Source organism: Helicoverpa armigera, chromosome 14, assembly GCF_030705265.1.
Source record: "Helicoverpa armigera isolate CAAS_96S chromosome 14, ASM3070526v1, whole genome shotgun sequence".
Taxonomy (NCBI): Eukaryota; Metazoa; Arthropoda; class Insecta; order Lepidoptera; family Noctuidae; genus Helicoverpa; species Helicoverpa armigera.
The window spans coordinates 9441361-9456119 of NC_087133.1; the positions used below are offsets into that span (position 1 = coordinate 9441361).

The 14759-nt window shown below is 34.4% G+C and overlaps 1 protein-coding gene across 1 annotated transcript in view; it reads left to right on the plus strand.

Annotated features, from left to right (window-relative positions):
• LOC110373319 (C3 and PZP-like alpha-2-macroglobulin domain-containing protein 8) overlaps positions 1-14759 on the plus strand; it is a 199708-nt gene that overhangs the window by 114235 nt on the left and 70714 nt on the right. Inside the window, exons 4-5 of the mRNA XM_064037709.1 lie at positions 6965-7150; positions 12992-13117. Of these exons, the coding sequence (XP_063893779.1) occupies positions 6965-7150; positions 12992-13117 (312 nt within the window). The remainder of the gene's footprint in view (positions 1-6964; positions 7151-12991; positions 13118-14759) is intronic.

Consider the following 14759-nt stretch of genomic DNA (forward strand, 5'->3'; position numbering starts at 1 on the left):
TTTAATTCGTAGGGGATTTAGTTTCTTAATTAGAACAGGTTGCTTTGCATTTGGGTTTGTGTAGAAATCTGTTTGGAGTGATTAATTGCAATTATTTAGTTGGCATTTTAGAGCGGGAGGTGGTTATATTTATGTAAGTGTATGGTATTTTGTGGTTTCGTGTCTTAGTTTGGCTGTTTTATTTGTGAATAGCAGGAATGGTAATTTAGGTCGTAATCCTGGTTATGACTATGGTATTTAATAATAGTACTGATATTCTTTTAGGCTAATGTTAATCACTTGTCTCCAATCGCAGGCCAGGTGTATATAGGTAGCATGGTTATGTCTTGTGTTTCTTTTTGGCTCCTTTATAAATTTATGGCCCATTTACAATCTAGAAAATTGAAGCATCCAATGTATTGTTCCTTTATGACTGAATCATTTTTTTTCAGGAATCGAGAAATTGCACTAAACAGCAAGAATTACATTATCATTTTCAGTTTCCTATAGACATACGAAAACATTTGGACACCCATTATACCATAAGCTTCAACATACCACAATAGTTCATCCAAACATCTTCAAACTATAGGACAAAGGTTCAAGGTCAAGCAGAGGTCGGTAGTCATTAATCTTGATCCTCCCGACCTTGGGAACGTTTGATATGTATAATGTGAAGTACGATAACAGTTTTTGATAGTTTATTAGTGGGCTTAGTTTTGTTGATGTGATTTAGTTTGACGTTAATAAGTTATGTTAGTATTAAAGAATGAGTTAAAAAATTAAAGAATATAAGAAACTAGCTGTTTCTCGCAGTTCCACCCACGTCCATGTCCTTTCTCAGCCTCTAGAATAGCTTGATACCGAATTTTGTTCAAAATTGGTTCAGATGTTTTCGCGTTAAAATGCATCAGATAATTATTAAGGTTAGTACGAACTTAACATATTCACGTTAAGATCTTTTACAAGTAGTAAATCATTCATTTTGAATTCAAAATAACACAAACAGTTTTATTTACGAGACAGAAAATAGATTATTGAATGTTTATCTAGTTACCACCATACAACTTGCATTTCTTAAAAAAAAAACTTAAAAACAGAGGATTGTATAAGTATAAAACTATCACAATTAAAAAAATCTTAATTTCAAACTCTTTACGCAAATAACTTATTTCTTATAATCAATTAAAAATATTCAACACTTATTTAAACTAACGAGCTAAAGAAACGCTACAGTTAAAACTCCCAAGTATAAAACCAGTTATAAATAATTGGATATCTCGTTAAGAAGTTTACGGTACGTAACTTGAAGAATAGTTTTAGTATAAATTGATTACTGCCGCTGTATCGAGTTAGCAGTTATTAACTGTTAGTTCAGTAGTTTTCAAGTATTAAATGCAATTGATTTTCTTGAGTTTTATTTTGAACTTATGTTAAAGTTTTCTTGGAATTTAAACTCTGTTTATATGAATAGGTTAGTCTCTTGATTTCAAAATTGTACAAGTATGCTTTCGTGACAAATATAATACAAAAGTACTTCATGTTTTTTTACAAACATGTAAAAGAAAACTATTCTATGTTGTTTGGTTTAACCCTAAAGGTCCCGATACTACTAATCCTATTTGAAAAAATCTTTCACTGTTGGAAAGCTACACTCTTCCCGAGTAATACATATAGGCTATATTTTATGCCTGTACGGGCAGAATTTTCCACGGAACGCGGGTGAAACCGCGGGGAACTTAAAAATAAAATGCAATATCACACAATACAAAAGAAACCTTAGAACACTTACAAAAACCAAATGCATATAATTAAAACCATTGTCATACGAAATAAAATTCCCTTATAACAATAAAATATAACAAAAGGAATAGTATGCAGTGAGTCGTAGCCGGAACATCCCACCATTGCATCGGCGTAGCACGTAGCAACGTAGCACGCGTAGTCACCTACGGCGTAGCACTGTGAAATAGTATTTTTCTGAATAAGTTTATACTGGGAAGCGAGTCGATGTTTTGTTTTTGTTCTTTTTTTATTTGTTTTTATTGTTCATTCGCTGTATGTGTGTTCGTTCGATCTTCGGTGTTGTTTTGTGTCTTGAAAACAAAAATGAATGAAAAATCTTTAAATCTTAAAAACTTCGTTAATCTGTTAAAAACTAGACTATATGTGGAAATAGGAAATATGTGGAAATATACATCGTCATTTCGTATGATCATATTGAAAATCTTTGGCTCGCTTATATTCAAAGCTAACAATAGATAAGAATTAGGAAAAAAAAATTAATTAGTGCTCAAAAGTACACACATTTTCAAAAATAATCCCAATTTGGCCTCTTAATTGAAATTTATATTCCTTAAGAAATAACTATAAATGATCTATTACCATACGAGCACATAGTGAGCTACGCCGTAAATCAAGCGCTAAAAAAGCTAACTCATTTTCAAACTACTAAGAAGCAACCAAAAGAAAATTTCCTTTGTCCAAGCGTTCCCACATAATATTCCCATCCATTGTGCTTGCGGTTCCAATCTAAATTTTAATAAAAACCTTCATGTTTCTGAATAGCTCTCAACTTTCCAGTAACAGCTTTCCGAGTCAATGGCAGAAAAGTTCGTTCGGGAATGACCACAATTTTCTTGAACATACGTACCACGGAGTAGGGAAAATTAGCAGAGATGCCATAATGCAGGTAGGCCAGGCGCCTTCTTGTAGGTCAAATTCGTATGGTGGTCATGACCAAAACTAACGACGCGGTCGCGTTCTTTGAGTCATTTGTCAACGATTTTTAGTGTTATAAAAATGATTGGTACCAAAGAAGGCATATTAAGGCGAAAACAGTAGTAAGTTTGTCGTCCCCAGCATTTTGGCGCGCCACTTTCTTAGGTCATTTTCCGTCATGACACCTCCGCTGGTCATTTTGTTATCCATGATACGAACCTAGTTGCACGGTCTCATTTCGCTAAGACCTTCTTAGAAAACTATTATTGGCGACGTGCGTTCCAAATTGAATACTTGATTTTCTTTTTTTTTTGTATAGTGTTGTGTGTTTTTTTTTTGTTGGTTTTGTACTGGTTAAATTGATGTTGCAAGAGGGATAAAATGGATTAAACATTCATGAGATTTAAAAGCTTAATTAATGATTTTTGGATTAATAAATTATCTTAAAACCCTTTAAATTTTTATTTATTTTCTATTCATTCAATAGTTTCTCTACAGAAACCTATTTATTCCAAACTTCACATGATATTCATGGAATTTGGACTTTCAAATACTTTTTCAAATATTGAGGTAATTCTTGCAAAGATACCAGCCAGCATCTTGAATAAACAAAAGATGTTTCAAGTCTATTCCTGGTTTAAAGTCGGCACCTAGCCTTGAATTTAATGAGGCAGCCCTTACTTTTATAATTAATTCGCGTCACGTAATGTCCTCAAAGTACTCTTTTTACCTGTCACGCAGGGCATAGAAGAATACATATCTTATGTTCTACATATTTAATATTGTGAGTAAAATAAGTGGAAATCTACACACAAATGTGTGGACTGAAACATTTTCATATGGGTGTGACATGGTTCTTACATCTAATATAATAATGTCCTTTTTTCGCCAGCGATCTTAGCCAACTTCTAAAATAACGGAATACCTGCCGATATCATCGTTACCTAGCCATCTATTAGATCACATACTGAGTTATTATCTAACTTCATCCATTTCAAACCTAATACTAAAGCGATATAACACAGTCCAATATTTCTCACAATATCTCTACCTGGCTTTATCAGTACAAAACAAATGAAGTCTACCAAACTTCCCACATTTGCTACCTTATAACCTGGAGCCATCCTGTGTACTCCGCCTACTCGCATAGTGATACATAACACTGTCAGGACCATGGAGGAAGGAACCTGAGCGGAGATGCTATAAGGTAGGTAGGTCACGCGTTTTCTTGTAGGTCAAGTAATTTACGTGTAGGCGTGATTAAAACGATCATTTACTTAAAGCTAACAAAACGTTCGATTTCCTTGTTAAATCAAGATTGATTGGTAATTTTATTTAAAAAAATGAGTGAGTTCATCAAATGGGCGGTAGTTACTTAAACTAAACTGGCGTTCGAGGTGTCAAATCAAGTTTGATTCATGTTTCTTTTAAGTGGGTGGGTTCCAAAAGGCATATAAGGGCAGAGATAGTTCCTCGTCCCCCAAACACGCGCATTTTGGTTACCATCTTTTTAGGAGATTTTGTGTTATGACATCTCCACTTTTCAGTTATTCTCGCACAGTGACACATAATACTGTCAGGACTAACGATGATTGGTGAACGCGATGGTACAGGTTTACAGTTGCCCTGACGCTGCAGTACTTTAAATATGACCCACCTGGGTGGTGTCGGTGGTAATAAACGTTGGATATTGTTGTAATGCATTATGCATTTTTGTGGAGTAGTCGAAGTGAGGTAAAGTGTGCAGAATTTTAAGAAATATTTTAGTATTGATAGACAAAGTTCTTGTCGCATATGTTATGGGAGATCCAATTGTGTGCTAGATTAAATAGGTTAATGCAAAAGCTGATCGCTTTTAATGAAAACATAATGCCTCGAATCTGGATGACAAACAGGAAAAAATAAAATTTGAGCGCTACATGCCGCATAGGTAGACGTCAACGATTTATTAGAGCTCGAATTGGCTGTACAACAAAATAGTTCACTATTAACGCAGATTCTTCAAAACTAAAGGAATATTAAAACTTGTCTCCTGCTATCGTAAAAGAAGCTTGTTTCCATTTCTTCAATAACCGCAGAAAAAAACAACACCAAATAAGCAACATCAGAAACTAAAGAAACCGCTTTCAAGCTGCTACCGAGCAAAAAAAATACAAAATCATAACTAAAACCAATTGAAAAGAAAGTAGAAAAACTCTTTTCAAAACGTTTCAAAGGGGACCGAGAGTATTTCTCCTTCTAGTACTTACGTGATATAATAACTCTTACCTTTTAATAGTGCTTGCTTCATTTAAGTGTTCGGAAGGCGGAGAAACTGGAAATTCCTTCGACATCTTTCCATTTGGAGATGGTCCAAAAGCTTTTATAAATCGAACTGGTCTTAAATGAAGTGCAAGTGCTATTTATTATTGTGTTTTAAGACAGATATTGCCTGGTTTCTCGGCTTTGAGATTCTACGAAATGTATTTTTAGCTGTTCTAGCTCGGGGAACAATCTTTGCCGTGAATTCGAGTGTATTGGAGTTGTGTTGAAGATTTTTGATGTTCAACTGTTTTACGTTTTAGTTTTGGAGAGCAAAAATGTTTATTCATTTATTTATTCTGTAAATGGTAAATACGTAAATTATATAGGTGCGCCCTAGTTCCCTTGTAAGTTTCGGAGTTTCGTTTTATGATGTTTTGAAAAATACTATTATAAATCAAACATTAGCACATGTAGTTTCAACCATTTATTCTCAACACTAGGTCTTATTACACCTGTTTACACTGAGCACGTTCTAATCCAATATTGACAACAATATTCAGAAGACGTCTTTACTGTACGAAGGTAAAAATCCAACTCAACCGCTCGAGCTGTGTCTGTGGCGCTAAAATAATTATCCCCACTCCAACAGGAAATTGTGAGTAATAACCAATCAGAATGCAGTAACGACGTCTTTAACAAATTCACAACTTCTTAAATTATTAATTCCATTAATTTAGTACTTCGTAACAAAATCAACTATTTAAATGAAATACAGCATTTAATTATTTAATTAACAATATAATCTTAAATAATACTCATATTGACTAACAGTGTGACCAAGACTACTAGCGCCATCTGGTTTTGGTTCTAGTACCGACTATGGTTATTCTATTATATTTCTAAAATCATTACAATACTATTTTGGCGTAATTTTTTGTATAATTTTGGTTTTGTCCTGAACTTTTAATTTTTATATTCTACCTACTATTCAAAGAGGCTCATCAACCCTTACCCCATTTCATCCTCTGAGAGTTATCTCGAAAATTATTATCAGCCACACAAGTACTCATCACAACAGAAATTAATCAAGTAAAATACCAACACTGTACAAGACTGTGACAAATAACACCGTCAGAATTCAACTCGACAAAAAGTTGATCACTTGTGTCATACACATTGTATCGTGGCGCAAACTTTTATAAATGTCTTCGCAGGGCCGGATTAGGCAAGCACGAGGCCTCCCGCTAATTTTATCGTGTTTTAATAAAAGCGCGAGTAAAAAAAATATAGAAAACATGCCAAGATATACTTTTTGTGATATTAATGATTATAATATGATTCAAGTAGCATAACTTAGATGTTTCTGAGCACCCCAATGAATCCACTAATGACTAATGAGGTAGCTCACTTTGATTCTGTTCGTCCCCCAGAGCCCGGGCCCTTGGCACGTTGCTACCCTTACAATGTACTTAATTCGACCCTGTCTACGTCATTCACACGGATGATGCTTACAGCCAACGATTATCGTAAATGATGCTTTTTGTTCTGTTTAATTTATGTTTTTATTTTGACGTTTTGAATGCTGTTTTGGAGTGATAAGTCTTCTGTCGAGACTGAGTTGTTTATTATCGTTGTTTACTGTTTATATTTGTTGCTTTTGTTTTATGTTGTAGGTCATTATTAATATGGTACTGATTAACAACGTTTCAGTATAATTTGTTTTTGTTATTCAAGTTCAGAAGGTTGCATAAGTAATGTTGTCATTATGTTATTATAAAACATTTACTTGCCTTCAAATTACTCACATAAATATTCGAATTGAGATTCTAGATCCATGACATTGAACAGCACTGCGCTTATTTACTGTAGGAGGATAAAGACTAACCAGGCCATTCACATTTCAAGCAATTCGAATTCTAACTCTCTATATATTATGTACCTCTCTTAAGCACTCCTTCGTAAGAACACAGCTGCCAAACATTGTGACACAATCACTAACCACCAAACTTTTTTGTTCCAGGTTACGGCATCATCCCCCTCAAGATCCCATCATCGCCAGCCACTCATTGCACGCTACACACCACGGTCGGCTGCGTTGGTAATGACGAGTGTACTGCTAAGAGTCACAGTGTCATCCGTCTGCTTGGCCCAGTGAGAGATGTGATTGTGAGGCCAGCGAGGCATCATTACCGGCCGGGAGAAACTAGTGAGTATTTTAGAATATTTTTTACTAACATACCTTTCTAATAAATTCTTCCTTATCCTGAACTATCCAAAAAAATGAAGACGGCGCAGGATGTTTTCTTGTTATTAATAAACAAAAAATATCATAAATGGGAAGAGTCTACGTTTTAAAATGGTGGTTGCACATGCTAATTTCAGGAACTAGATAATTGCCAAGAACAGTTTTCTTCTCTTCTCGTGTCTTTTTTTTTTCTTTGACTGAAATAAAATTTTGGATTCGCTCTAATGTAATAAAAGACTTTTGCAGCTTCTTCATAAAAAATACACCCTCATCATTATTCCGACGACTTGAATAAAATTGCAAAAATTATCGTCACGTTCAAAAATTAAATTCGGAACGAAAATAAATAAACTTAACGGCTACCTTTTATTATGCGTCCATTAAGCGAATCAAGCGCAAAAAAAATTCATTACATATTCATATTTAAATATTTCATCGTAAAAATTCGTTGAAACTCGTAAATTCCTGTTCCCCGAATCTCGTTTCAGAAAGTTCCTTTTCGAATGTACATCGTGTTATACTTCGGACATTCTTAGGGTTCCGTACCCAAAGGGTAAAACGGGACCCTATTGCTTTCGCTCCTCTGTCCGTCCGTCCGTCTGTCTGTCGCCAGGCTGTATCTCATGAACCGTGATAGTTAGAGAGTTGACATTTTCATAGATGATGTAAACTAGAAACTGAAAACTAGAATACAATAAATATTTCTGGGGGCTCCCATACAACAAACGTGATTTTTTTGCTCATTTCCTAAATAATGATACGGAACCTTTCGTGCGCGATTCCGACTCGCACTTGGCCGGTTTTTCCTCCATAAAACGGACAGGGCAAATGAGTTTTTGTTTTATTTTAAAGTTTACAGCCCATAAAATTGTGGAACTCGGACGTTCGAGCGGAATTTAATGGCATTAACGCTTAGCTTGTACCAATAAACGCTTAAAACTTTATAAAGCGGGTAAATTCTAATTTTTAGGCACCTAATAATGTAAGCTTTTTATTGACTTAGGTTGATTTTGTTTTGTTTAGAAAATCATTCGGGGCGTAGGTAACATTTCAATACTTTTCTGACTGAGGCAACATAAGATAATGTATGCCGAAGGAGAACTAACGTACGCTGACAAAATCTGCAATTTCAGATTTACTGTTAAAGAAGAAACATTGTAAACACAGCCAAAGATGCAAGTCATCAAAATGCAATGCTATATTTTTCACCCAGAAACTCAACTGTACATAAACAAATTTAGAACTAAGTACATACCCAAAAACTCTATACCTATTTAAGAATATTACCTACTCAATACTTTCCTCACTCTAAAACCTAAAACTTACTCCCTAGTACCCACAAGTCGATGCACTATTGACTCGGAGCACCTGACGTTCACACGAGCTGACTGCGTTAACTCGTTCAGTGTAAATCCCACTATTTATGTTTGCGTACAATTGACACGTTAATGTTGTACGAAGTAGTAGGTACTGTTGGTTTAACAAGGTGGTCGGTGATTTAACTTTTTGAGTCAGATTTTGGGTGGTAATGATGCTGTTGAACTATTGAATCTGTTAGGTATGAATGTTTTGGGGAAATAATTTAATAAGACATCATTGTAATGAAACTTTCCTTCGCGTGGTTGCGATAATCTCAAAAAAACTACTCACTTCATAGATTTTCATGCGGTGTTCACCAATGGATTGAGTGATTCATGAGGAAAAAAAGTTTTTATACCTGGAGCCGCTAGTTAGGGTCAAAATTAACTGTATCCCATGATTTCAAACGCCAGAAGTACCTGGTTAAGATCTCCTTCTTACGTTTTGCTTTCGTAATTTTTGTAGAGAGGTACCTACTCCGTCACTCAATGTGTAATTTAAAATTAGTTGTTTGTTATTACATCAACTTATGATTTAGACGGTCACGATTCTCGAAAACCATTTTCATATTGCTTGATATGACAGAAGAATTGTTCAGTAAAATAAAGCATCTAAAATAGACAATTATTTATTTATCACATTTAATATTTTGCTGATACCAAAATCGTGTAACCGTTGACACAGATCGTCAGAAATCTCATAATTAGTGAAGCCCATTATTTCTGAAGATATTTCAACATGGCCATATCGTCTCATTACCGATAAATGTTTTCGAGATCATTTTCCTCGTTTCGTTTCTATGACAACCACTCTAATATAAATAGGCAGGAAATTGTTTTGTATTACTATTATAGATAGGATCAATTCGTATTATTATTGGTAAAACATTATTGACTTCGATGGTTGCTTGACTTTTCCGGGTACCTAACCATAATAAAATTTATTATGTAATGCAACTTGACAAACACCCACGCCACGTGGCATTTGATAGTATCATCCTATTTCTCCAATTTTAAACCGAAAATTATGAAAACATAAGAGTTTCACATGGCTCTGCCACCACCCTCCACAGCGATTGACGATGAAGATAGCTTTTTTTCTAACATCTGTGAAATATCTTCAATTCACGCGAAGATCCGCAGTAGTACAGTCAACTACAGGTCAGTGGTTACAATTTTAAAGGAAAATCGCACTTATTACTATTGAGTTAAGGTGCATGACAGTTACCACTGATGTGCGGTCTACCGTACACGTATCATGTGTGAATCATCTTTAACCAACTTACAAACGAACTTCTCAGTATCAATATGTAAAATCACGCTTTAGTAACACTTACATACATGCAAAGCATCTATCGAACGTTCCAGATGAAAGTTCCATCTTGCGAAAACATCCATTTTGAATTTCGCGTACGAAACTTAGTCGAATCGCAAACTTTCTCTTTATTGTACAACTTTGGAACTAGCTGTGCAAAATAACTTACTGTTGAGCTAAGCGTATGAGTTTTGTATGTCCGGGTTGAAAAAAAACGGATAAAAGTCATGTACTTGTAAAGTAAAAGCAAAGCTTGCCATTTTTAAGTACTAAGATCCCTTATTTTGGAGACAGATATTACGGGTTTGAAATGATCGCTCTTTAAGATCATTTATTTTACCGCTTTATATACTTAATTCATCGTATAGGTACACACTTTCGAGCATGTTTTGAGATAGATAAGCCACAGCAATCCTTACTTTTTAACCCCCAAAAGACATATAAAAACATTGTCCAACAATGTACAAACAGAACACAACACACAATTTATGACCTTAATTCTCTAAACTCCCACACCGCAATTCGCACTTTCTCCACTAAAAGCCCGGAATGGGTCTCAACTTGTTCCCAAAACGACGTCAGCAGGTTTAGACAAGACTGTTTTCTGGCACAAACCAACTGCTCATTCAGCCATGCAAAACATTGATACGGAATTTCGTATGTCAACGTGGACAAACTTGGGTTCCAACTTTAGTTCACGCGAGTTCCCAGTTGGTTCTCCTACTTGAAATAATTAATTGGGAAACTGTTAGTAACTGTTAGGTAATACTTTATTTTCCAAATCTATATTGATTTAAGAAAATCTGTGTATACTATATCATCTTTTGCCATACATAGTGACATACCAATCAGAAACATAAATATAAATAAATATACCCGCTGTGCTCCTCAACAAAGAAAATGTTTGACGTTTCCTAATATAGCACAGATGTAACGAAGAGCTATTTACTTCATTAATGTCTTATCGTAAAAGTTTACGTGGATAAAACAAAATGGCTGTCGCAGCAGTGTCGAACGTACTTAGTTCATTTTATTGTGCGACATTTCTGTTTTGTAATTGTTAAGACACTTTCTAAAATGGGAGTAAGACCTGAACAGAAAGTGCACTTAGCTTCCAAAATTACATAGGCGATACGTTTATCTGTACTAGTATTATGAAAATGCAAAAAGCAAAAGTAACTTTGTCTGATTGGCTGTCCCGCAAAGGTAAAGCAACATTCAAAAACTTGAGAAAGGACATAGGCTACTAACTCAGTTGCGGGAAGTGGTTCTCCCAAGATATGGGTAAAACCACGAGGTGACAGATGACAGAAAATGTCAATAAAATTAATTGTTTTGTTCATGAAGAAATAAGAATAAAATTACTAATTTTTTGAACCTGGGTCACTTACTGCAATATTTCCCATTAATTTTTGTTCAACTTTGTGTTACTTTTACGAGCGTAGTTTATGTTCCTGTGACCCTAAGCTCGCCTAAGATGTTTATGAAGCGAAACCCAAATTCATGTTAGCCGTTATTGTTTCTGTAATCAACGGTTTTTCTATCGCAACATTAATTAAAACTTTTGCAGCGAAATACTTAATGAATTTCTTAGGTATTTTATTGCTGCGCACTTTGGGGTCGTAATTAGGGGAAATGTGTATTTATAGGCATTGGCCTGAGATTTCTGAGAATTTGCAGCGTAATATCGAACAACATTATGTAATGGTTTGGTTTGTGTTTTGCTGATGTAGTACCGTTCAATGTCTAAATTGGAGGTTCTCTGAATCAATAGTGGTCTAACTTCCCTGTACAAATATATAGGTTTAGGTACAAATATGTGTACCTCTACTCGAATATTTGGGAATCAGTGCTCCTCAATTTCGACTACAGAATAATCAAACTTGCCAATGTAATGTTCAACTACCTAATAGTCAATGCTCAAAAACCGAACTCAAGTACCGTGATACACTAGATTTCCGAAGCAACTGGATAGAGAGATTTAACCAATAGCAGGCACTCACTTCACTCTGACAGCCTTCCATCGCTTTGGTTTAAAGGCTAGTGAAAACTTCGTTGGAAACCAGGATTTCCTGGCAGCAAAGAATAGTAAAATGTTGCGTTGGAAATTGAGGTAGTATCATGGATTTTAAAATAAGGGGAGGCGTATGAAGAATGAACGGACATACAAAACTCATTGTGCATTAACGTGACATGAATGTAATTTCAAAAAAATGACACAAATGTAAATTCAGAAATGGATGTCAGCTCGTTGTTCAAAAGAACATTATCCGTAGGAATCCATACATAAAAGCATGTCATTATTATCTGAAAATCGTTTTCACTAATGAAATAATTTTAACTGAAACAATATCCCAAAAAACCTTTTACATTGTTTCATCCATTAAATATTTCCAATCAAAAAATTATTATATTGATTTTTCGATGAAAATTTCTGCTTGAAATTCGGGCAGGTAAAGTTATTAATTAATAAAATACCTTGCAAAGTTAATTAACTACTTTAACGTGAAATGTAAAATAACTTGTTAATACTTTTCGTTGTTGGTATTTTGTAGGCTTTGGGCAACACGAATTTTCGGAGAAACTAAAAGATTATTCTCGTAATTCTTGATGAACTAAACATCACTCTCTTCAATACCCACTTAACGATCACTGCCGTAATTAACCCGATTTTATTCGTTTAGTTGTAAAAACACTTCAACTGTTTAAAAAGTGTAAGATATTGGTAAAGCCAGTAGGTAACCAATGATTTGCATTGGTAATACCTACTGGCTTTACCTGCTGATCAGCGAAAAGTTGTAGGTACCTTACGTGTCTATACTATACGAGTACTAATGCAATACTTACCTGAATGACTTTGTCGAATCTCATGTCTTCTAGGCCTGTCGATATGTTACTTGTGCGATGACATCAGATAGGAAATTTTTGGAAGAAGACATTTACCGATCCCAAAAAAAATGGGCTAAGGGCATGAGAATAATCATGATTATTGTCTAAGCTTTTTGGTTATCACCAACATACATAAAATCCTCAACTTTATAATCTGAGAAGATATCTTTAGCAGCAAGGTTTCGTCCTACAATATAAAGGCCGGTGATAAAGTACATATAAATAATCTCTTTGTTACAGTTACCTTCTGGATCCTCGCCTTGGACCATGACTTGCGGCTCGTTCGAGGAGAATTGGCTTACGTGGCACTCAGTGACCCAGCAGGCACCAAGGTTGCTATATGGGAACAGCTATCTATGGATGAAGGTAAGACTAACTCTAAAGAAACGGCACTAAGAAATTTTAAAGCATGCAATAATGAACTTTACACTTTTGGATTAGCGTCCAACATTGGCTGTCAAGAAATTGAAGCCCGTTTGTATTTCTTATCTTTAAGACCTGTCCTGAATAATTGTGCTAATAAAAGTGGATATACTTCAAAAAGAGCCTGAAAGCATTTTTTTTATAACTCTATTAAGTAATAGTGTCGTATCATGTCTCCCGTTTGCACCAACAACAGTGACAAAAACTTTTTAACATCCCACCTACTCATTTAAAATACACATAAAAGGCAAACAACGAGCCACAAAACTAGATGACCTTATGAAAAATGGACAGGACATTACCATGGGATCTCCATGGCAAATCTCTTGGGGTATTACGTAAATAATCCTCGACGAGATGATCTGGTCCGTTAAAAGCGTTCTCATGTAGTCACCTTAGGTTGGAGACTCCGTTGGACAGATTCAATTTCCTTGGACAAAATGCTTTAATGTTTAATGTTGGGTAAATAATCTTAGCTTCTGTTCTTTGAGATGTATTTTTTTTTTGTAAAAAGATTTTAGATTTTATTAAAGTGACAGTGATAAGCATGGGTCGGAATTTGGCGTTGTTAATGTCAACATCTTGATGCGAGTAGACCAATAACATGATTTCGACGTATGAAGCATGTGAATTATTGAAAATCAAAATATATTAACTATCATAAATATGTAGTAACTGTTAAAAACCATATTTAATATAATTGCTGTAATACGACTGTTAATTACTTAAAATGTTTTAATTAACAATTGTATGCCAATTTCATAATGATTTAAAATCCCTATTGAGGTTTATTGGTTAATTGACTGAAATAAAAATTACATATTAAATATATTTTGGTAACAATTAATTATTTGTCTCCTCGTTCATAATTGTGTTATTATGAGATTTCAACATTTAGCGTAAACATCGACAATATAAGAGGGAATATCTTTCTATAAGCGTAAATTAGTATATAATAAATTACACAGTGTCAAATGAAATTACTGAAACTTATTTCTTTGACCTACAGATAACACAACTTGGAGAATTCTTATCAAATTTTAAACTTAATTAAAGTAGATGTTCATTAACTTTGGCGGGCCGCAAATGAGCTAGCTAAGTTCGTTTAATCATTTCTCGTGAAATAGTTCCAGCTCCACGGTAATATACCTAGTTAAAACTAGTTAGTTACGATATTGATGAAGTTATAAGTTTCATTAATATAACGTAGAAGTCACAAGTACAATTAACTCTCACAATTCGTATAAGAATATAATACTTAAGATTGAATCGAAAACAGAACAGGGGTAATTTAAGAACGTCAGGACTATACCATTGTCTATTTATAAAAATAAAACTAAAATAAACCACTTTACTGCAGAAAATAATAATGAGATATTCTTACTTATACAAACAAAATTCTTCATAACAACGCCTACGTACATTAATTAGGGAAAACGGATATAATATAAGTAGTAAAGGAAAATGTAAGAACACAAAAACATTTGTTACACAAGCTTACCAGAAAAAAATACACAATGACTATTTTAAAACACACAAGCAATTTCAATGCAGCAGAATTCACTCCACAATTTGAGCACAAATA